General features: G+C 52.4%; 11 protein-coding genes across 11 annotated transcripts; 8 read left to right on the top strand and 3 right to left on the bottom strand.

Annotated features, from left to right (window-relative positions):
- Nucleotides 1-336: 336 nt before the first annotated feature.
- CC84DRAFT_1223573 (uncharacterized protein) lies at nt 337-631 on the top strand (the record flags this gene model as incomplete). Its single annotated transcript, XM_018183505.1, has 2 exons — nt 337-402; nt 455-631. 2 exons carry the CDS (start codon nt 337-339, stop codon nt 629-631), a joined length of 243 nt encoding a protein of 80 aa, XP_018029203.1.
- Nucleotides 632-692: 61 nt separating this feature from the next.
- Nucleotides 693-2311, bottom strand: CC84DRAFT_1105757 (MFS transporter; the record flags this gene model as incomplete). Its single annotated transcript, XM_018175111.1, has 4 exons — nt 693-947; nt 996-1589; nt 1640-2081; nt 2136-2311. 4 exons carry the CDS (start codon nt 2309-2311, stop codon nt 693-695), a joined length of 1467 nt encoding a protein of 488 aa, XP_018029202.1.
- Nucleotides 2312-3153: 842 nt separating this feature from the next.
- Nucleotides 3154-4363, bottom strand: CC84DRAFT_1132340 (uncharacterized protein). Its single transcript, XM_018175930.1, has 2 exons — nt 3527-4363; nt 3154-3477 (listed from the first exon to the last, which is right to left on the bottom strand). Exons 1-2 carry the CDS (start codon nt 4322-4324, stop codon nt 3316-3318), a joined length of 960 nt encoding a protein of 319 aa, XP_018029201.1. The 5' UTR covers nt 4325-4363; the 3' UTR covers nt 3154-3315.
- A 3050-nt stretch (nt 4364-7413) lies between these two features.
- Nucleotides 7414-7987, top strand: CC84DRAFT_1210676 (uncharacterized protein; the record flags this gene model as incomplete). The annotated part of the gene is made up of 2 exons (XM_018182304.1): nt 7414-7831; nt 7911-7987. 2 exons carry the CDS (start codon nt 7414-7416, stop codon nt 7985-7987), a joined length of 495 nt encoding a protein of 164 aa, XP_018029200.1.
- An 82-nt stretch (nt 7988-8069) lies between these two features.
- On the top strand, nt 8070-8975 carry CC84DRAFT_426627 (uncharacterized protein). The gene has a single exon (XM_018186187.1). It carries the CDS (start codon nt 8380-8382, stop codon nt 8914-8916), a length of 537 nt encoding a protein of 178 aa, XP_018029199.1. The 5' UTR covers nt 8070-8379; the 3' UTR covers nt 8917-8975.
- Nucleotides 8976-9476: 501 nt separating this feature from the next.
- CC84DRAFT_1158443 (ribosomal protein L14b/L23e) lies at nt 9477-10483 on the top strand. The gene is made up of 5 exons (XM_018177051.1): nt 9477-9519; nt 9592-9639; nt 9741-9987; nt 10039-10116; nt 10166-10483. The coding sequence occupies exons 1-5, from the start codon at nt 9503-9505 to the stop codon at nt 10196-10198; spliced, it is 423 nt and encodes a 140-aa protein (XP_018029198.1). The 5' UTR covers nt 9477-9502; the 3' UTR covers nt 10199-10483.
- A 755-nt stretch (nt 10484-11238) lies between these two features.
- On the top strand, nt 11239-12918 carry CC84DRAFT_426518 (uncharacterized protein). Its single transcript, XM_018186186.1, has 2 exons — nt 11239-11653; nt 11724-12918. The coding sequence occupies exons 1-2, from the start codon at nt 11386-11388 to the stop codon at nt 12578-12580; spliced, it is 1125 nt and encodes a 374-aa protein (XP_018029197.1). The 5' UTR covers nt 11239-11385; the 3' UTR covers nt 12581-12918.
- Nucleotides 12919-13067: 149 nt separating this feature from the next.
- On the bottom strand, nt 13068-14153 carry CC84DRAFT_1200415 (uncharacterized protein; the record flags this gene model as incomplete). Its single annotated transcript, XM_018181662.1, has 2 exons — nt 13935-14153; nt 13068-13766 (listed from the first exon to the last, which is right to left on the bottom strand). Exons 1-2 carry the CDS (start codon nt 13959-13961, stop codon nt 13068-13070), a joined length of 726 nt encoding a protein of 241 aa, XP_018029196.1. The 5' UTR covers nt 13962-14153.
- Nucleotides 14154-14742: 589 nt separating this feature from the next.
- On the top strand, nt 14743-16049 carry CC84DRAFT_1169950 (uncharacterized protein). Its single transcript, XM_018179800.1, has 3 exons — nt 14743-15366; nt 15416-15700; nt 15748-16049. Exons 1-3 carry the CDS (start codon nt 15222-15224, stop codon nt 16032-16034), a joined length of 717 nt encoding a protein of 238 aa, XP_018029195.1. The 5' UTR covers nt 14743-15221; the 3' UTR covers nt 16035-16049.
- A 1084-nt stretch (nt 16050-17133) lies between these two features.
- CC84DRAFT_1264800 (uncharacterized protein) lies at nt 17134-18009 on the top strand. The gene is made up of 2 exons (XM_018185339.1): nt 17134-17551; nt 17608-18009. Exons 1-2 carry the CDS (start codon nt 17361-17363, stop codon nt 17816-17818), a joined length of 402 nt encoding a protein of 133 aa, XP_018029194.1. The 5' UTR covers nt 17134-17360; the 3' UTR covers nt 17819-18009.
- Nucleotides 18010-18526: 517 nt separating this feature from the next.
- On the top strand, nt 18527-20087 carry CC84DRAFT_1181977 (uncharacterized protein; the record flags this gene model as incomplete). Its single annotated transcript, XM_018180588.1, has 3 exons — nt 18527-18583; nt 18635-19129; nt 19176-20087. 3 exons carry the CDS (start codon nt 18527-18529, stop codon nt 20085-20087), a joined length of 1464 nt encoding a protein of 487 aa, XP_018029193.1.
- Between the last annotated feature and the right edge of the window lie 33 nt (nt 20088-20120).

Raw genomic sequence — 20120 nt, 5'->3', positions numbered from 1 at the left:
TACAACACCAAGTGGATGCTCTCCAAGAAACCAATACTTGCTTGTCTCGCGCGAGTGAAAACTGAAAGTCACACCAACAACATCTGTGCGGGCAAGCCTTCTGCGTTGGTTTATGAGAGCAGATACTGCATTGGGTCTGTTTTGGTGTCCTCGAAGGATTACCATGTTACCCGGCGTAAGAAGAAGACCTAACTAGTCGTAGAGGATTTGGCTAGGGGAGCCGCACAATAGACAGTGCCGATGGAAGAAGTGTATATAAGGCGTGCAGAACACGGTTGTATTTTGCATCATCCAGCCTCAGTCCCGATTTCTTCACTTGAGAAACCAGAAGTCACTATGCGTCTCCACGTCCTCACCCTCCTCGCCACCCTTACAGCCGTACTAGCCCTCCCTACCGAAGTCGTGAGTTTATACAAACCTTACAAGGCTTATAGCAGCGATTAATCCGTGTAAGTTGCAGGCCAAACCCGTCTCGGCCAAACGCGACCCCATCACGGGGTTAGATCCACGCCAAAACTACTGCTTCGGCTTCGGCAACATCTGCTTCAACGATGATGACTGCAAGGCTGTGGGTTGCAGAGGATGCATCTCCGCCCCTGATGTTGACCCGCAACACGACATATGCTATTGATCTGGAAGGCCGAACGCGTCGAAGTGGAGAGTGTAAATAAAACACTCGGAACCGGAACCATTTACATCTTTACCTGGAACCTTGGGTTCGTCCGTATTCTTTCTCCGTACATTAGGAAGAGCCATGGTAAAGGGCACATAGCTAGCGCTAGAAACCCCAATAAACTGTTGCCCCAACCCAGATTCAGAGCTTGGTACATTGAGCGACCGAATAGAGGTACGAGGGCGCCGATGAGAGATCGGACCGCCGTCAGAGCCCCAGAAGCAGACGCTTCATACAAAGGGTACGAATCAATGATATATGTGACAATGCACATCTGGCGCTTGGTCAGTGTGTTGCGTCGGAGAGGGGAGAGATTTAATACCATAACCATGTTCACGCCAACCCCCATGAACATCGTGCCCACAATTGGGACAATCCAGTGTACTTTAGCTTGCGCAGACCAGCCATACCAGAACAGTCCTATCGGGATAAATAGGCAACCCGGCACCAACGGCAGCAGACGATATTCTGGTTTCCATCTTCCTGCTCCCTCTTTGGACTTCTTTTTGTACAAGGCATCCGACCATACACCGCCCCACGTGAGGCCAATTAATGAACCGACACCCATTCCGAGATACGTCAGCCCAATCGTTCCAGTGCTGAAGCCGTACTGGTATTGGAAGACGATGGGGAACGTCGTGAAAAGTAAGTACATGAAGCCATACACGAGGCCTTGGTAGATACTCAGAGATGCTACGATGGGACTAAAGATCAAAAGTCTCATGGGCCGAATGATTCCTCGTGCGAAGACCTCGCGCGGTTTCATCTTTGCGCCAGCTAGAGCGGAAGTCAGATTTTCGTTCCCGGTCTCTTTCCGTAGTCTTGCTGCTTTGCGTTCTAGTAATACGACCGGGTAGGTTTCCTCCTGGAAGACAATGGTGGCGACACTGCCGACGCCAGCGGCGATTGCGAGAACCTGGAATCCAGTCAGCCAATTTGAAAACTCAGTAAGACAATACGACGTACCCAACAGATCCACCTCCATCCTGCATCCTCACCAAGATATCCGCCCGCAATTGGTCCGAGGATAGGGCCTAGCAACGGTCCAAGAGACCAAATCGCGATGATGCCTCCTCGATGCTGCGGCTTGATCAGATCCCCAAACGTGCCTGCGCCAATGGTGATGGGCGACGCTCCAAAAGTGCCAGCCAGAAACCGAAAGAAGATCAAAGATCCTAGCGAAGGCGCAAGTGCCGTAGCAACGTTGGCAAGTACGAACAATACGCTGCATATGGCATATATGGGCAGTCGACCGTAGAGCTCCGACAATGGCCCGATGACAAGTGGTCCGAAGAAATACCCAAGAACCCAGACCGAGACGACAAAACTGGCAAGCAGTGGGTTTGAGGACTGGAACGTTGTCATGACTTGCTGGATTGCGGGCGCAAACATTGTGGAGCCTAATGGCCTCGGAGGCTGTCAGCTTGTGCTCAGACTGCAAAAGTACAAGCTCGTTGCGTACGTGAGGAACGTGTTGTAGCATATCACAACAATCTGCTTAGCCTTCCGCTTGTTCGTCCAGTTCAGCGGCTTTTCGACATCGTCCTCGCCAGCCCAATCGACCACATCACCCTGCACGGTTCTCCCATCCTCCTCGATCGCCACAGCCTGATCATTCTCGACCTCTTTCTCGACCATATTCGTCGGCACCTCAGTCCTCGATTCTTTGTCTGTCGCACTTATCGCGAGTTGCTTCACCATTTCGCGGCGGAAGAAGAGCTGACGATGAGACAAGCAGCGCAAACACCGACATATAGATGAGAGGCGGTCTTGGCGTGTACGGATAAAGCAGTTCGCTTTGTTTACATCCAGCTCATTGGATATGGCGCGCAACCGAGGCTGCGACTTGCACACCCTTACATACGGAGTTGATTAAGCTCCGACTTGTTGCGGCGTGGCTGCGGGGATCCTTGTTTACCCGGCTTGTTTCCGGCGTACACGCTGTTCTCGCGTCGACTGCTCCCATTGTGCGATTACACTTTGATGCAAAATGGACGAGCTGAGATTTTATATGCTCTGCAGTTGGGTTGTGTGCTTATGTTCACCCGCTGAAGTTGTCGTTAGTTGTGTGTCGCAAAATTGAACCTCCCACAGTAAGCGTGCCGGGAACGGCACTCTGACTGACACTGTACGATGACGAGGTAGTACCTGTTTTAAGTCTGTGATCGACGTAGACGACGATGCGCGATGTTTGCGTCCACTTCTCAAGGTGTAAAGCATGATTGGCGCTTGCCTTCCTGTTGGGTGCGACCAGATCTAGGCAAGAGCTGGCCAGCTGGGCGTAAAAGCATGGAAATAATGTGATAAGTATCGCGTATTCTTCTTAGCCCTTTTCCTACCGTAGGTGCCATCCTCGTTCTGCGCCCTTTTTTACATTACTATCAGTCCACGAGGCGAAGAGCGGCAATGTTATAAGAGGAAATAATGAGAGAACTCTTCCAATAATTAGCTGACACTTGATCAGAGCAAGATATCGTATTCTGGGTCTATCTTCCGGAATTGGAGTGTTTCAGTTGTCCTCGTTGCAATCAGTGTAGCTCAGTTCCATCCAGATCGTGATCCCCGACGATGCAAAATTTGCTATACATCCCATCACTATAGAACAATGCGTGGCAGATATCGATTACTCGGAACAATGCTCACTACTCATGCAAGTCCCTCTCCAGCGTCACCTCCGGCTTCTCTATCCGATACAGCGTCTTCGCCACATTGAAGTACCCCTCGTACTCAACTTCTTCCCCGTTGATATCCCCATGGTAATGGCCTCCGACATCTCTTCCATCCATGGACGCACAATGCGTATGCTTTTCACACATTAGAAACCCAAACGTCATGATCAAACAGACGACTTACCTCCATCCTCAGCCCCAGCTTCTTCCCTGGGTCTGCCGAATGCAGCACACTCAAACACACAACCGGCGCCTCAAATTCGTGGTACGTTAACCAATCATTCAATTGCTTCGCGTTTTTGAATGGCAGTTCTTCCTCCGGTGGGAAATCCGGCATGATGTGGTACTTTGACGTTCCCTTCTTCACGGCGAACACACCGCCCAAGCTGACCATGCGATCACCGTAGGCATTCGCGAGCGCCTTCCTCATAAGCTCTGTAATACTCTTCTCATCGCCTACACGTCCCCGCGCGGTGATCTTGATCACGGGGCCAGAATGGCCGAGAGAGCCATACAGGTTAATCATGAGAGCGCAGTCGAGACTCGGACTCTTCTCTACACTAGGCTCGCCTTGTCTAATCTGCGCGAGATAGGTACTGTTGGTCGCATTCTCGAAACCATCGTTCCACGCGATGTTCGGAACAAGCTCGCAATTATGCCCTACGATGTGGAACGGACCAGCTCCCGCGCCGAGAAGACCGCCGCCGTGGGGAGCCATCTCCATAGCGCGTGCGATGTCGAGGAGGTTCCATTTGCAGTCCAGTCGGGGCGTAGGGAAGAGATTGGGCTGGCCGCCTACATCTGATATCTTTTCGGCCCCGGAGAGGCCGGCGGTTGCGAGGTAGAAAGGCGCTTTCCGAAGGTCTGGGCACTGCACTACGTCGACGGTGGAGTGGCTATAGTTGGCGGCGAGGGGGAACTGGAGGGCTACGGCTATCTCTCTGAGGGTTGGGGGAGAGAGGGGTACTTTCTGCGTCTGCATGGTGGAGTTGTGGTAGGAAGTAGATGAAATGACATTGTTGTAGCGATGGAGTTGGTTTTGAATTAAGATGCTTGATCACGTAGTTTAGACCCACTGTTATGTTCGAGGCCAAGTCTACCTCCTAGTGTTTGCCTTTGTGGGGGAAGAGGAGACGGTCCGATTTGTCTGTGGTTGTAATTGCCCCACCTTCGCGCGGGCGGAGTATTTCCTACGTCATCGCGCAACTGGGCTCAGATCGCAGATAATACAATACTCCTAATATAACACCAGACACCCGCTCTGCTGCTTGCGCTCGATCTAGTCCGGGCAAACTGTACAGTTTGTAGCCTCATTCATTTATTCTTAGCATATGTCTACACAGCATTCCCCTTGCATAATTTCCGCCTGCTTTATGCGTACATAGTCCACTGGCCATGACTACGAGGTATCAATACCAGCACATAGACTGAACGGAGCTCTGGATCAAGCCACTCATGAAATCTCCTGGAGATAGATATCACAGCAAAGCTCGATCGACACGCCCATTCCTCGATGCAATGCTGGAAGAGGCTCTAACATCTTTGTCGTACAGTTGGCTCCTTGAGTGGAGATGTCGGCAGTAGATAGATACTAATCGTAGCTCTAGATACAATCGGTGTGGATTGAACGGGAGCGATCTCGCGGACAGGGCGAGGCGTTGCCCTCGTTGCCCTCATTGCCCCGTTCGTCTTTGTGAAGGCGTAACAGTGAACAAGTCCCGATCCTAATAACCCCTACACCTTAACAAGCGTGGCTATATGTTGGCTTATCGAACAAACGCCGACACGGCCTGCCACGGAGCTCCTTCATCTTTGCTTCCTTTCACACAATCACATCTATCTTCCTTGGGTGCGCATCCGTTAACATATTCCATCGTATGGAAAATAACACTCCAGGCTCCACTCATGCTCGTTAATTATGTCAAATTCTACACGTTGCACTCGTGTACTCTGTGAATGCACTTCCTGGGTATGTGAGTACTCAGTAGAAGCTGCTATTAGTTCGATTCAATGATCGAGTGAATTAGGTGGCAGTATTCTTTCTGGCGACGACTCCACCTGTAACAACTGTTTCCGAAGGTGTAAAATAACGAATAGTGACCTGCTCCTAGGGTCTACAGGAGAGCCTTGATTGGGTAAATAACGAAAGATGATGGATGTGCCGCGGATCTGTACGTGGGAATACGACTAAGATCTATATATAATTCACATCACTCTGTGGAGAGCTAATGTAGCCCACCCTCCAATTATGCGATCAATCACGAGGAACCGTGTACATATAACCCCCTACCCCGAACTCTATTTACTTTCAAGAAACATATATTCCCAGGGTCAACGACAAAAACACTCACTCTCTGCAATCAAAATCGACGATCAATCCATAATTACTTTATCGACACCCCAAGCAGTTATCCTACCACTCTTCCGAAATGAATCGAGCCAAATTTTTTGAAGTTACGACTGCCTGGCGGTGCTGCGAATGTACGTCCAGTCTCATTTTAATCGTGCGTGTGGGCCCTTTGACTCACTCGAGTAGGTCAAACGTGGAACCAGTCCTTCGGGCTTGGTAACAAGAACAACGATCAGAGTCGGCCAGTCTGTGTTGGCAAGGATCACCTGCATCGATGCGACCATGTAAAATGTATCTCCTGCAAGAAGGAGCCTTCACTGGCATATTGAGTTTTTAGTATCTTTCAAGGGTTCCCCAATCGAATGTAATGAATACTTCGGCATTGATTTCGTTTTTTGCGCTTGTTTTTCGATATTTCAGCGTTTGGTTGAATCATAGTAAGATTTTAAATGGCTCGTTCGGTTCTGCAGTTGCAGATATCTTGACATGTGAGGACACCTTTGTAACAAAGATAACAGCCGCGGTCTAGTCGAAGATATGCGATATATCTTCTGTTAATGTGTTTGAGGCGACCAGGGCCGGGTTCAAGACTTGACTTTCATAGATACGCTTCAAACCAAATCCGCTTACCATTACTGCACTCACGCAAGAGATAGACATTTAGGCGTTATCATTGAAGTAGAAGTCTGTTAGGTCGTAAATGGCACTGAAAGGAGGCTGCAAAGCACGAGATGAGTAGTCTTAATCAGATACTCACATTAGAAGCTTAATTATAGTAGTTATTATATAATACTAAGATATTCGATTATATCGCGTAATGTAAACCTCATAGCGACAACATTGGCTAATTGCAGATGAGATAGAGTGGACTATCAGGAGCTGCGCTTTCTGATGGCTTGCGTCCGCTGAGCTGTTACCGGAATCTAGCGCTGGAGAAGTACTAGTACTAATGGTCTCAAGAACTGGCAGTCTGGAGATGAAGTTTCCACTATTCCCGCATCAGACGTAGGGTTGAGGATTTGGATTTTTCCGCTAGTTTCATGTCCTGGAACAGGACACAAGAAATCACATGTTAAGGTATGCGATTTTATTTGGCTTTGTGCGAGAACTGAGCGCGGAGTAGATCCCAGAAAGGGTCTTCTATTCCATTCAAGCTCTCGGTTCTGGATGACACATCCGCTTCTACTGTCTCGTTGTATAGGCGACTTTGTCTATTGTCTGTCCAGTATAGTAGAGAATAGACCCAAAGCCCTCTTTTTTTTGGGCGATGACGTACATATATAAACTAGGGTGAACGGGCAGCTACTTTGGAGCTTGTAAGACTCATTGGACACGCTTTCATGTTCGTTCCAAGGTGCTCAAGAAATTAGCACTCTGATGATCCCACAAACCTCGGGGACATGAACAAATCCACAACCTGCTTAGAATTTGAGCTTGGATTCGAGACAATGAAATCGAAGAAAATTGAGCAATGTGACATGTCCCAATGCATAGGTAGTTTGCTGTCGGCTCATTCGTAGGATGTGGAGCAGTCGTATGTCCTAAAAGGGTTTGGTCGCGATGTTACAGTAGGGATATGTGCTATTTTTGGTTTCAATGTGTGACGTGGGCCTTGGCATGATAAGTTTCCACATGTATTTGCCCATCACAACATTGCATATGCCACACTTTGTTGTTTCCTTGGCATCTTCAGATGCTTACATTAGCGGCCCACAAAGAACATGCCGTCGAACAACAAGAGACGAAAGAGGCGTTTCAGACAGCTCCGGCTCCATGTTACGGATGGCAATGAACTGATCCTTGAGAGGGTTTTCAAGAAATCACCAAGGCCAGCTGTGCCCTATGAAGCCGACCCTGAATTGTTCAACCAGCTACCATTCTACGAGCTCTCCGAGTTCGAATTGGCCATCGCTTTACGCCCACCTTTCCCGGTTCTTCGTCTCCCGGAGGAGCTAGTGTTGAAGATCCTCACCAATACCGTTGACATTGGATACCAAAGAGCACAAAGACCACCTTCCGGAAAGATGTATAGTGTACCTCTGTCTCTGTGCGCTGTCTGCAGAGCTTTTCGAAGGCTCGCGTATCCGCTGCTATTCTATTATATGGGGATTAAGCTTTCTGGTGAGGATATCTCATCTGGTGAGGCACACGATAAACTTTACCGAAAGCTTCGAACAGACGGATCTATTGCAGAGCACTGTAGAGAACTTGATATCAGTTTCCGGTGGGAGTGGCCTGAAGGCGTCGACGCCACCACTGTGGGTTTCCCACACTTCCCAAATGTCAATCGTTTGAGAGTCGGTGGTAACTTCAACAACACGTTTGGAACTGATGGGCTGGGAAGTCGCAAGAGTCTTTGGGCCTTCGTCCAACATATATTACAACACACAAGTAGAGTCAAGGAGCTATCCATCCGGAACCGGTGGCCATGCGCGGAGGCAGTCATTGGATTGCCAGGTGCCCTTCTCTTCGCCATTAAACATGTTCCGACTCTCAGATCTTTGCGGTTGTATGGAATAGCAAAAGTAGGTCCTGACAGTGCATTTGTACTTCCAGAGGTATTTGCTCACGCACCCTTCTTAATCGATCATGAGTTTTGATGCCACCAGGAATTGGAGGGCGTTGCTACATTTACCACTCTCAGCATTACTCACTGTAACGCAAGCCCTTCCGCTCTTGCTGAACTGATGAAATGGCCTTTTGGGCTCGAAAGTCTTACCGTCTACGAGATCTACTGGTACCCGAATCGCGGATATTTTCATGACTTTCGATCCATTCTGTATCGCCATAGAGAGACGTTGAGGTTTCTGCACATTGGCAACGTTCCAGAAGCAGGACCGCTTGACCTCTCAGAGTTCACTAGTCTTGAATCCCTTCATCTCTTCTCGAGGACAATGTCTCACAAGTGGGAGCCAGAGGAGCTATGCAACAAAATCCTTGCCGCACCAAGACTTCGTAATCTCGTCTGGGACTTTCATCAATGGGATGAGCAAATCGGCCACTGCACTGCTTGGGAGGATTTTGGACCTGCTGAGGTAGAATGGCTGCAAAGAGTCGCTGAACTTGCTAAGCAAAGGAACGCCTCTCTCCGCGAAATTCAAATTGCGTTTCGTCTTGGGGAATGTTTCGAGCTTGACCCAACTAAAGAAAGGTCTCCTTGGGACTGGATGGAAGACGCCAGGGTTGGATTGGAACGCTTCAATATCAGTTTGTTGATAAATTGACTCAGGCAATGCAACCCTTCCCTTCGATAGCAATCCGACTGCGGGGAGCATCTCAATGCGAATGGCTCAGACAGCCACGCGAGTATTGCCAGCATTACCCAAATAGCCGACTCACGGTGGCCATCGAGGCTACGTGTCTTCGAATTCGCGGCCGTGTAGCAAACCTCAAGCCTCGTTTATGTGCAAATGATCAACCCGTCCTCCACACGTGCATCGTGCGATTGAACAGAAAAGATCACATCATATATCCGTGAGGTCATGGTCCCTGAAGAAATTCATGCCAGGGCAGAGGGCCCACCTACGTGCTGACAAGGACTGGAGTTACATCCTAAAATATGCTCGCCTCTACACCTTCCTTATAGAAATCATGTGCTGTATAACGAGAGAAGCTTTGAACGGAAGAGAAGGTGGGGTCCTCATCATTGCGCTAGCCGGTGGCGGGATAGCGTCGTCGGAATTTCGTTGAAGCGAGGTCCCGCACAACGCCATTTCGACTTTGCGTTTTTGGCAGCGACCATCGACATCGACAACCCGCGACGACGCACCCGATCCACCCCACGACTTATCCTCCCCGTAATCCGATACAATGGCTTCCAAGCGCGGGTATGTCACACACACACGCTGCACCCGCAGCGCAGGCAACGCAGGCTGGGCATTCCGCTAACTGAGATGCAGTCGTGGTTCCTCCGGAAACAAGCTCAAGATGACCCTCGGTCTGCCTGTGTACGTACCCTCTGCGACGCAATCACGCTCCTCGAACACCGAATGCGACGCTCGAACAGAATGCTGGGGATGCTGAAGGACATGGGCTAATTGGGACATAGCGGTGCCGTCATGAACTGCTGCGACAACTCCGGCGCCCGTAACCTCTACATCATCTCCGTCAAGGGTATCGGTGCGCGTCTCAACCGCCTGCCCGCTGGCGGTGTCGGTGACATGGTCATGGCGACCGTCAAGAAGGGAAAGCCTGAGCTCCGAAAGAAGGTCATGCCCGCCGTCATTGTCCGACAGAGCAAGCCCTGGAGACGGGGTGACGGTGTCTTCCTGTACTTCGAGGACAACGCTGGTGTTGTGAGTGGCGCGGAACAACTTTCCCATGGACAATGAGCTGATTTCGCGCAGATTGTCAACCCCAAGGGTGAAATGAAGGGCTCTGCCATCACTGGCCCCGTCGGAAAGGAGGCCGCTGAGCTCTGGCCGGTGAGTAGCGCCGAAAACTTTGCCTGCACTATCGCTAACGATCGCACAGCGTATCGCGTCCAACTCCGGCGTCGTGATGTGAGGTGTTCCTTTTCTAGCTCTTCTCCAACATTCATGGGTTACGGAAATGGCGAAATGCATTTATGGGGCGAACACTTGGAGGTAGACATTGCAAAAAGCTAGCAATGGAATGATCCTCAAAACGACAACTCGAGACCAGTTGCGAGCATCCTTTGCACACGAGCGGGGCCGGCCGAACTATGTCACACTCGAACAGACCACAAATGATGATACCAATTGACCAAACCACACGTCAGAGCGAGACTGTTCGAAGAACGTAATGAGGATGTACGCGTATGCTAACTGCTATTCCCAACCTTGACATAGGCTGAAACCTCGCAACCGTCTGCCAACACTGCGAGATCGTTCCCCTGTGCAGCGACTTGAACGAATATGCATGCCTGTATCTCAGTGCACCGAGCATGTGCATGGCGGAGGTTTAGAATGCGGGCGGAGAACTTCCTCCGCATTTCCTTGAAAGAGTGGCCATCTTTAATCAGCCTGGCCTGAGAAGTCTTGGGGGCCTGCGAACCGTCTGGCCTGATGGTGGTGTTTCATCGTGCACCTCTGAGGTAGGCAATAACAGGCGGGTCGCTCATGCCTCAGGCTACAAGAGCCGAGCCTCGCCGCGAACTCCATCAACACCCGCATTCACCTCTCGACTACTGCTCGCATATCCATCACTCTCCGCTATAAGCTACTGATAATATGCATAGTCCCTCTGAAGCACATCTGGAAGATCACTTGCCCCTAGAATTAACCCGCTCACCCCAAAGACACAACGAGACAAGTTCCCGCCAAGCCCGCCCCGAAACATGCACGCCTCCAATGCGACACCCTCTGCGTGCCACACCTCGCACATCAAACATATCCCGCCCAAACCGGCTAGCACGCGCACCATGTCAAGCTCGATGAAGAGCGGCAAACCTGCGCACTGTCGGTGCGCGCTGCCTTGGCTGCTAGGCGGCGTTTGACCCACGACATGTAAGTGTACATAGCATGGAGCGTTCCCCACAGCAAAGAGATCTCCTTCCTCACCTCCCGTCCGTCCTGTCGTGATTGAGAGCTGTCCTGTCTACCGTAGGGTTGTCGTGTGTTGTGTTTCGATTCTTGTGTCCCGGCCGGTCCGCTTTTTCGTTCACTTCTTCATAATTTCTATTCCCTAGTGCTGTGCACTGTTTTTGTTCATAGTTCAGTTCGACAGACAAGATGTACGGATTCGCGTTTGCATCGCTGGTCGCCCTCGCGGCGTGTGCGCCGCAGCGAGGCGGCAGACAGCGGGCCACGGCTCAGCAGCAAGCGGCGCAGATCCCGCAGGGCATCTCGCAGGCGACGGACGGTTCGATGATCCTGGATGCCACCGTCAACATCAACCAGCTGCCCATCCGGTTCAAGATTGCGGCGCCGGCGGACCAGTTCACGGCTGCGAGTGGCGTGCCTGGTGCGGCGGCGGCGAGCGGTGCGAATGGCACGATGGGTACGTTCCTTCCTTTCATTCTGCTCCATTCAATTCTTGCAATTGGGCTGTATGCTAATAAAGTATGCAGGTGTCAACGTGCTCCTCCACGGCGACGGCGGCCAATCCTTCTTCGATTTCCCCAACCAAAACCTCCAAGCCAACACCATGGGCGTCGCGCTCCTCGCGCCCAACGCCAACCTCTTCTGGGGCGGCGGCTCGGGCCTCGACCGCACCGACGGCGTCGCCCACGCGCAGGCCGTGTCCGACTTCGTCACAAAAGCCATGCCGCAGCTCGTCGCCTTCGATGCCGCCAACGTCAAATTCACCGGCGTCAGTGGAGGTAGCTTGCTCATGAGCGGCTTCTTCATCCCGGCGCAGATGCAGAACTTTGCCAACTCGGCCGTCGAGCTCAACTGCGGCGCCATGCCCCCGCAGGTCAACTTCGCCAACGCCGCCGCCGTCATGAGCACGCTCCGCATCCACTACCAGTCGACCCAGTCGGAGCTCACACTCCTCCAAGACGCCATCCCGCAGGCCGTCGTCGCGTACGAGCAGCTCGCCGCGAACGCCGGCCTAGGTGCAGCCCAAATTAACGCGCTGCAGACGGTTGACAACACGCCGGCGGGCGGGCACTGCGAGTTCGACGGGAAGGACTTTGTCAGCGGCGTGCAGACGATGCTGACGAGCTTCTCGAACGTGGTGCAGGGCGGAGACGGGGTGGTCGCTGGCCTGGGCGCGCCGAGCAACGGCAACGTGCTGACTGGGGTGGTGGGCAACGAGAAGCTGCAGTTTGCGGCGGGGCGGAGGAAGCGGGGCGTGGAGAGCATGGTGGTCAAGCGGTGGGCGGAGGCGCTGGTGCCGAAGCCGCGGCGCAGGAGGCAGGATGTTGTTGTCGAGGAGGAAGGCGTCGCCATGTTGGCGTGTGATCGCATGCGGTGCAACTGAGCGTGCGGACGACGTTGACTAGGGCGAAAGACGAGGAAAGCGGATTGATAGTTGGAAGTGAAGTTGAAGCCGAAGTTCAGATGGATGAGCATGGCGCGTCCCTGGTGTTGCGCGTAGTTTCGCTGCCGCGGGCATGCTTGTGTGATATCAAGTGCCACTTGCGTGAGCCTTCTGCGCGTGTGGTCTTGGTGGACGAAGCGAGCAGACATTAGGCCCTGTAGATGAAGCGTCTCGGTGCCTTCTGACAATCTCCACAAGGTCCATTCATTGTACCACTGCCGACCGCGACGGTTCTTGGTTAGGGAAAGTTCGATACGGAGAGAAGGAGATTTGTCGTGCAACGTCTTGTTGATAGTTACTAATACTCATCACGATTTTTGTTTGTGGTTCGCAATACGCATCCTGGGATAACTCGGCGAACTTTGATCGCAGATGGAGCTGTTCGAGACTGCTGCCGCTTATGGACAATTGAATAGCCACGAAGACATCACATCCCAATCCCCAACTTCTGCAGCATCCCTCCCAAGTCCGTGTCCACAATCTTATCCCACCCTCTCTCGGGACCCCAGGCGACCTCCTTGCCGCCAACCCTCGTCTGCTCCACCAACGCCCTCATCAGCGGACTGCTCCTCGAGATGCCCGGATACGCATCGAACTCGACCTTCCTCAGCTGGCTCAGCTCCCCAAACAAACATCCCAGCAGCCCCGCGCTAAAGACGGTAAAGAACTGCTCCGCCTCGGCACACGTTTCCTTCCGGAACGCCTCGAAGCTCGGATGGCTCGCAGGATCCAGCTCGACAAACACCTTGAGCGTGCGCACGTTGGTCGCAGCATGTAGCTGGAGCCGCCCATCCACGACCCAGCCTTTCGGCGGCTTGTTAAAGCCTGGGCCGAGGCGGAGCTCCAGGCTGCGCATCCGCGCGATGTAATGCTGCGGCAGGCGCGTGAGGAGCTGCTTCTTCGTATGAAAAAACCGGCCGCTGATGGCGAAGACGCGGAAGGTGTTTGTCGCGTAGAAGACGTGCGAGGCCTCGTCGTGCATGCGGCGGGAGACGAAGAAGAGGCGCAGCGCGGGGAGCAGGGTGCGGCTGTTTGCGGGGTCGAGGTCGACTGTCTTGGTCTGGGTGAGGAGGAGCTCGAGGACACGGATGCGGAGCTCCGAGGGGAGCGCGAAGAAGCGGAAGGGCTGGCGGGGTTTCGGCTTAGGTCTGGGCTCGTAGTCGGAGTCGTAATCGGAGGCATCGTCGGTGTGCTGGGAGAGGTTGAGCGTGTCGAGTTGGTCCACGAGCGCGTCGATGTCGTTGGTTCTGATGCGGGATGCGCCGTAGCGCCTCGCGCCCGAAGTGACTGGCACCGTGCTGGCTTTCCTGCCTTTCCCCATGGCTGCAAATGGAATGGGTTGGCAGGACGCCTTTGGTGGGGCGTGTGGGTGATTTCGAGCGCTCTAAAGCGCGCAGCGAAGCGTCGCTTTAGAGGCGTCTATGCATCCATCGTGACGGCAGGAGACCTAGAGGCAACGCCGACGTCGTCGCTGGAGGCGTGAGAAAGAACCAATGTTGGCGGCGCAGCGCAGTCGGAATGCGATTGCCACTCGGCACCGCTCAGTCGTTCCGCCCGAGACGAGCCGCCGCACGCTGACCAAGCGCTGACTCATCGGCCTTTCCCCAATAAAACTCTGCGCGCTCCCGCTCCCCTTCTGCTCCTCAGAAAGTTGCACCCAGGATAATTTGACTGCAGTTCGTCCTGTATCGGGCTGTGGTTGTATTAGCTGGGGAGAACGAACATCGATGCTCCCAAGAACCGCCGAGCTTCCTTTCGATAGCGAGAACGGTTCCGTGGTGTCGAGACATCTTGTCTTCTGGAGCGCGTGATGCCACAATGTGCATGTCAACAAAGCTACGAAGGGCTATAGGAACGATCTCTCTCGGAAGGATGTAGGCTGTGCAATTTGTTATTTCTCGGCATCATGTTCGAGGTTGCGACCTTGGGTCCAGATGTCCTGTACAAGGCTTCGGTCAGGTGAGGTTCCTGCTCATAGTAACTTGGCACGCCTTTCTCTGTTCGCGCACCCATTGTAAGCCGCCTCCAACCTGTTCCACACCTTCTGTCCCGCGCATGCTTCACAATACCAATTTGCCTGTCTTGGTGCTCTTGGTGGTCGTGGGTGGTCGAGGGTCTTCGGTATGGATATGCTAGATACGATTCAGCTCCTTTCTATGCGGTAAGTTCCGTCTCCGCTGAAATCGCTGTACCACCAACGACGCCCTCCCCGGCCTATGCCAGTTCTTCCCCGAGTCGAGCCTCGATGGGCTTTGCCTTTTGGCTGCTTGGCAATTGGAACAACCTGCAGCCCTATCGGCGTGCCTTCGTGATCATTGGTCATTACATTTCAGCTGGCCCCAGGCAGCATCGCCTATCTGTGAGCCACAACAGCGAAAATATAGCTGTCTGTTTGATCGCCAAGACCACGCAATGTAGCTATGCATAGTTGCTTTTCGAGCTGGACTGGACCGTTCTACTGTCAGCCACAAGGACGTGGGCTGGTAACCGCATATACAGCGGGTGGCCTCCGCTCTGAGATGTGTCCTACCTCGCGATGATCAGGCCTCCAACAAGTATCAGACGTCTATGTGGAGGCAGAATGCTTTCTTTGAATCTAGCCGTCATTTTGTTCGCAGCTGCTCTCGCCGCGCAAGCAAATGACCCAGCAACCCTCGGAGCCTCGATAAAGTTTGAGAAGGGATATTCTCTCCTACCAGCGTGCATTAATCAGTGCGTCTGGGACAGTACGCTTCGCTTTCCACTTTCACAGCTACGGATTCTCACCATGCACAGTTGGCGACAACGACACCCCCGACATAGGCGGCGACGTCGCCATCCATCTCTCCTGTTCCGCGCCCTGGATTAATGGCTGCTACTGCCGGCCACAATCTGCAACCGTCGCACATGCTTTCATCTCAAGCTGCGCGACATACCTATGCTCGACGCCCCAGCAGAGCGACGTCGACGCAGGGACGCAAGTGTATGACAGCTACTGTAGCCAGGCACTCGGGGCGGCGTACACGCCTGAGGGTGTGGAGCAGGCACCGGCGACCTTGACGGCAGCGAGTGAAGTGATAAGTAAGCCTGGGATGTGACTCGACTCTGCAGTGAATAATTGTCTCCAGGCACTGGCACGGTTGCAACGTCCCGTCCTACGTCTACCATTGCGAAACAGACGTCTACCAACGCTGCTGCTTCACAGCCCTCTCCCATCGAGTCCTCTAGTTCCCAAGAAAAGCCTTCCGATGACAAGATTGCCGGTCTCAGCAAGGGTGCTTTTATAGGCGTCGTCGTATCTGCGAGCTGCTCGGTCTTGGGCTTGGTGTTTGGCATTTGGTTCAAATTCCACAAGCACCGGGAGCAGATGAAGCTCGCGCAGCAGAATCCCGGGGTAATTTTTGGGCAGAAATAGTGGAAGGAAATGTACCCATGCTTGTTAAACGAAAGGTGTGTTCTCGTACCACTGCCCACAGCGGCTGAAGATAAAAAGAGGAATCCTTGAGACCCTACTATGAATTTTACGCTGACAGCTCATAAAACTAGTCAATAACTGTATAGTAGAGTGGCTAAACACTCTATGAGCTGCGCGCCTACATTTCAATTTCTGTAATGTATGGTTCTGTTTGTGTATCGAGTTCGCCTGGTTGAGTATGTAATTCAGTTGATGCTTCTAAGATTTCTGATCGCCGGCCATTTCTTCAATGATCCTTTCAACGCAATGTGAGAAGCAGTGACATACTGACCGACGAGATGCCGTATCGACACCCTTCGCGCGCGAGGTACTGTATATAGGGGGCCAGTATGCGCTACCCAGGCGCCAGAACTTCGTATCAGCTTTCCGTACCATCACCCCTCAAAACCAACACTTACGCCTCAAGTTCCATTGACGAGCGCGATTCTTGACGACCATATCTTCTTCATTCTACCTTGACTACCTCTACGAGCCTTTTGAACATCGAGGGCCAGTAATGCGCGCCATAATCTCCCACGCTCTGGCCTTGCGGCAGGCTCCAACGCAACCACCGACCCCGCCACCAACCACAAACGCCGGTTTACCTCCCTTGAATAACACGACATGCAAGCCCCGCATCGGGACCCAGGTTCGCTGTACATCTGCGGTCAGAGCCCGCGGAGTTGCGAGTGGTGGGAGTACTCCAAGATGACCAAAGAATGCCGAGATATTCAGGGCGGTCTCGCAAATCCCTCGTTGACCGGGCCTAACTTTCGAGGCCACTGCCATCTGTACAAAAGCACTGGGTGTAAAGATGGGGACGAGATGGAGCTTCTACCGTAGCCGGATGCGCCGCTTCCCGTGCCGGACAGTCCTAAGTAAGTCGTGAAGCAAGCTGGCGTTCCATAGTGGTCAGCAGTGAAGGTGCGACTGACATAGCCCTGCAGGAAGATTGTCTACCCTGGCTTCAAAGGGATGAATATTTCAGTGGTTCCTTCCAGCGTCGTCAGAGCGACCAAGTGCTTCAACGTGATGGACCATCCTTCTGCTTCCTCTGGGACACCAAGCTCAAGTCTAAGCCCAGATCCCAGCTCCGCCGCTATCGCAACACCCGCAGCGCAGACACCATCACCAGCAAACACGCCCCCACCAGGCTGCACCCCGCCAACTGCTGGTTCAGATACCGCTCTTGCTATCCGCCAAAACGACTCAACCTCTGACCCCTGCAAATGCGTCCCCGGCGCCGGCCACCCTGGCGCTGTGTATCTCTGCTAGCAAGACCCAAACATGGAGCCCGCCCCCAGGGAGGTGTGTCAGTGGTACGAAACCCAACTTCCAACGACGTGCCGCAAGTTGGAGATGCCCATTGGCAGGATGTGGTCCATGGGGCCGGACTTTGGCGGGACGTGTAGTCCGTATAGCACGCTGGGTTGTGACGCGGGGAGTGAAGTGGCTGTTGGGGAGGGCGCGGGTGAAAAGTAAGTGCGCCACAAAAAAAAGAGCGTGCAGGAACTATGAGCTGACATATGAACAGGAGTATCGCATGCCCTGAGAAAGGGTTGACGCCGAATCCTGCGCTGGATAGGACGTTTGCGATGAAGTTTTTTGCTTCAACCGCCGTTTATGATCCTGCGGTTAGAGCGGGCAAGACTACGACAATAAACACGGTTGTTGTTACTCCATCGCCCGTGAAGAGGTTGATGCCGGAGCATGCAGCTAAGTTTCCTTCTACACGTGGAGATTAGTCGGTTTTTTTTTTGGGTTCCTTTTCGTTGTGTTTTGGGTCTGGGAACTGGGAATGCGGACATCGAAAAGCTCAGGATTGTTTCAGATATGTCAAGTCTGCATTTGTTACGGGGGTGAAAGAAGCGTTTGTGGAGATTCTTGTGAGCAATCACTGTGGCCGACAGTTGAAACTGAACTTTGTTAGCTGTAGAAATCCGGGATTAACTGGTAAACAATAGTCTCACAACTTGATATACTATGAGTTCTTATAAGATAAGGGGTGCTCCTGAGGTTCTGTTATTTGTGTCAGCTACTGTGAATGTTCTTGCGTACGCATGTAAACACTATACCAAGGAAGGTACGCGAGAAATTTCTGAGCAATCGATGGCACCTGTGGACACATCGAATAAATTCGTACGATATTCTGCTTTCCCGAGAAATTTTATTACTGGATATATGATACCAGAGATGATTTGATGTTCGGTGATCGAAAGGTGTTATTAACATTTATGAACACTCCATTTACACTAAACGCAAAATCGACTAAAGTCAAAAAGAGCCTAGCCTCCTAAGATAGACCTCGGAAACCGCCCCACCAGTGACATCTTCCTGAACATCACCTCAGGACATTCTATTTTCGTCCCATCTCACTCCTGGTGCAATGTGACCGACGCGTACATCTTGGACAACGCGCCTTTCCAGCATCACGAATCTGCGAATTGGGACCAATGTCGCGTCCAATATGGAGTACAGGCTGCCATGCCTGCAGGAAGATGAAGAAGAAGGTACATCGCTGAGTGTCCTTGTTGTCGAGCTACTTCGCTAAGTCACTATAGTGTGATGGCGCCAAACCAGGATGCGTGAGGTGCAAGAAGGCTGGAAGAGAATGCCCCGGCTATCGGTCCGCGCAGCAGGTCATGTTCAGGTCGATGAACGAATCCGCTATGGCCCGAGCTAACAAGCCCACCATGCTGGCTACAATTTCGGGTGGCTACAATCCATTCTTTATTCAGCCCTCGACTGATTGGGCTCAATTCGCTATATCGCATTTCGTCTATCACTATGTGGAGCCACCGTCGGAATATGGTTTGCCTGGCTACCTTGAGTTCCTTCCCACTATGCTCAACTCTGCAGACAGCAGTCTGCAAACGTCGTTGTTGGCTGCTTCACTTGCAAACTTGGCGAACGTATCGGGAATGGAACAGCTGCACACAGAGTCGAGGATTCAATACGGGCGCGCATTGCGATCGCTTCATACTGCACTTAGTGACAAGGCCACTGCGACTGACGATCACACCCTACTTGCGGTTGTACTTCTTCAGAAATATGAAGTGGGTGTTCAATATCCATGTCAAGATCGCGGGCTAATGGTAGCAGACGATCACTGGTAATGTCGACTTGGAAAAGGATCCACACGAGAAAGCCACTACCGCGATGATGCGGCTCCGGCGCCCAGATCATGAGTCCCTCTCTAACAGGTCAAGCAGTCTTTCCAGAGTTGTGCTCATTCGGAAAGAAATCAAGGCAATGACGGACCGTACAGATAGTAATATGGAAGTTGGGGAACGCTACGTCGACACGAAGCAGACAGTAGGGTCCGGTCTCCGAATGTTGCTGCGGGATGTGTTTATTGCCTCAAGAGGACTTGAAGTCTGTACTGAGGCACAGGACATTGCGACTGGCTCACACATGACGGCTTTCACAGAAGCGTGGAAGTTTGCGGTAGAGGTCTACAACCACCTTATACTTTGGCCATCGACTGTACCGCCTGCATGGAAGATGAAAGCTTATGTCTTTCCAATGACGCCGTCGCATATTGACGGACTAACAAATCGTGAGGGTCAGGTGTATGCCTTCTCGAGCTTACAACACGGCGCTGTGTATGGAGCATATCAGTGCAGCCGTATTAACATATGTCAGAGCTTACGAAAGGCATATCGTTTCATCCATCAACAACCTCGTCAACTCTTCGACAGCAATTTCGAACCGTCCCAAGGTGAGGTGTTGGAGACATTGAACTCTGCCGTCGACGATATATTCGGCACCAGCCCGTTCATGCTCGGCGACGTCACTTCCAATGGACAGCTTAACGCAACGAACGAAAGGAGAGCTCTGGGGGCCTTCTTCCTGCTGCGAAGCGTCTATGTGGCGCTGTCCGTGGATACCCTGACGCAGCCACAATCGCGGAAGCTCCTTCATCTCCTGGGGCGCATTGGATCTGAATTTGGCATCAAGACAGCATCAAACCGACGGGACAAGTGGCTTGCTCAGCATCCTGATCGATTGTGACTGGGTGTTTAAGAGACTCGAGAGAGGCGCCTC

This window comes from Paraphaeosphaeria sporulosa (assembly GCF_001642045.1).
Source record: "Paraphaeosphaeria sporulosa strain AP3s5-JAC2a unplaced genomic scaffold CC84scaffold_17, whole genome shotgun sequence".
Classification (NCBI taxonomy): domain Eukaryota; kingdom Fungi; phylum Ascomycota; class Dothideomycetes; order Pleosporales; family Didymosphaeriaceae; genus Paraphaeosphaeria; species Paraphaeosphaeria sporulosa.
Note: the sequence above shows the minus strand (reverse complement) of the source record. Positions and strands in the feature narration are given on the sequence as shown.

Excerpts from the sequence above, each read along its gene's own strand:
- CC84DRAFT_426627 (XM_018186187.1), top strand. The coding sequence starts at position 8,380 with ATGAAATGGCCTTTTGGGCTCGAAAGTCTTACCGTCTACGAGATCTAC.
- CC84DRAFT_426518 (XM_018186186.1), top strand. The coding sequence starts at position 11,386 with ATGTACGGATTCGCGTTTGCATCGCTGGTCGCCCTCGCGGCGTGTGCG. Across the intron at positions 11,654-11,723 it reads CGGTGCGAATGGCACGATGG|GTGTCAACGTGCTCCTCCAC; the intron begins GTACGTTCCTTC and ends TAAAGTATGCAG.
- CC84DRAFT_1158443 (XM_018177051.1), top strand. Across the intron at positions 9,640-9,740 it reads ATGACCCTCGGTCTGCCTGT|CGGTGCCGTCATGAACTGCT; the intron begins GTACGTACCCTC and ends ATTGGGACATAG. Across the intron at positions 9,988-10,038 it reads TCGAGGACAACGCTGGTGTT|ATTGTCAACCCCAAGGGTGA; the intron begins GTGAGTGGCGCG and ends GATTTCGCGCAG.
- CC84DRAFT_1264800 (XM_018185339.1), top strand. The coding sequence starts at position 17,361 with ATGGAGCCCGCCCCCAGGGAGGTGTGTCAGTGGTACGAAACCCAACTT. Across the intron at positions 17,552-17,607 it reads GGGGAGGGCGCGGGTGAAAA|GAGTATCGCATGCCCTGAGA; the intron begins GTAAGTGCGCCA and ends ACATATGAACAG.
- CC84DRAFT_1132340 (XM_018175930.1), bottom strand. The coding sequence starts at position 4,324 with ATGCAGACGCAGAAAGTACCCCTCTCTCCCCCAACCCTCAGAGAGATA. Across the intron at positions 3,478-3,526 it reads AGCTGGGGCTGAGGATGGAG|CATACGCATTGTGCGTCCAT; the intron begins GTAAGTCGTCTG and ends ATGTGTGAAAAG.
- CC84DRAFT_1169950 (XM_018179800.1), top strand. The coding sequence starts at position 15,222 with ATGCTTTCTTTGAATCTAGCCGTCATTTTGTTCGCAGCTGCTCTCGCC. Across the intron at positions 15,367-15,415 it reads TAATCAGTGCGTCTGGGACA|TTGGCGACAACGACACCCCC; the intron begins GTACGCTTCGCT and ends CACCATGCACAG. Across the intron at positions 15,701-15,747 it reads GGCAGCGAGTGAAGTGATAA|GCACTGGCACGGTTGCAACG; the intron begins GTAAGCCTGGGA and ends AATTGTCTCCAG.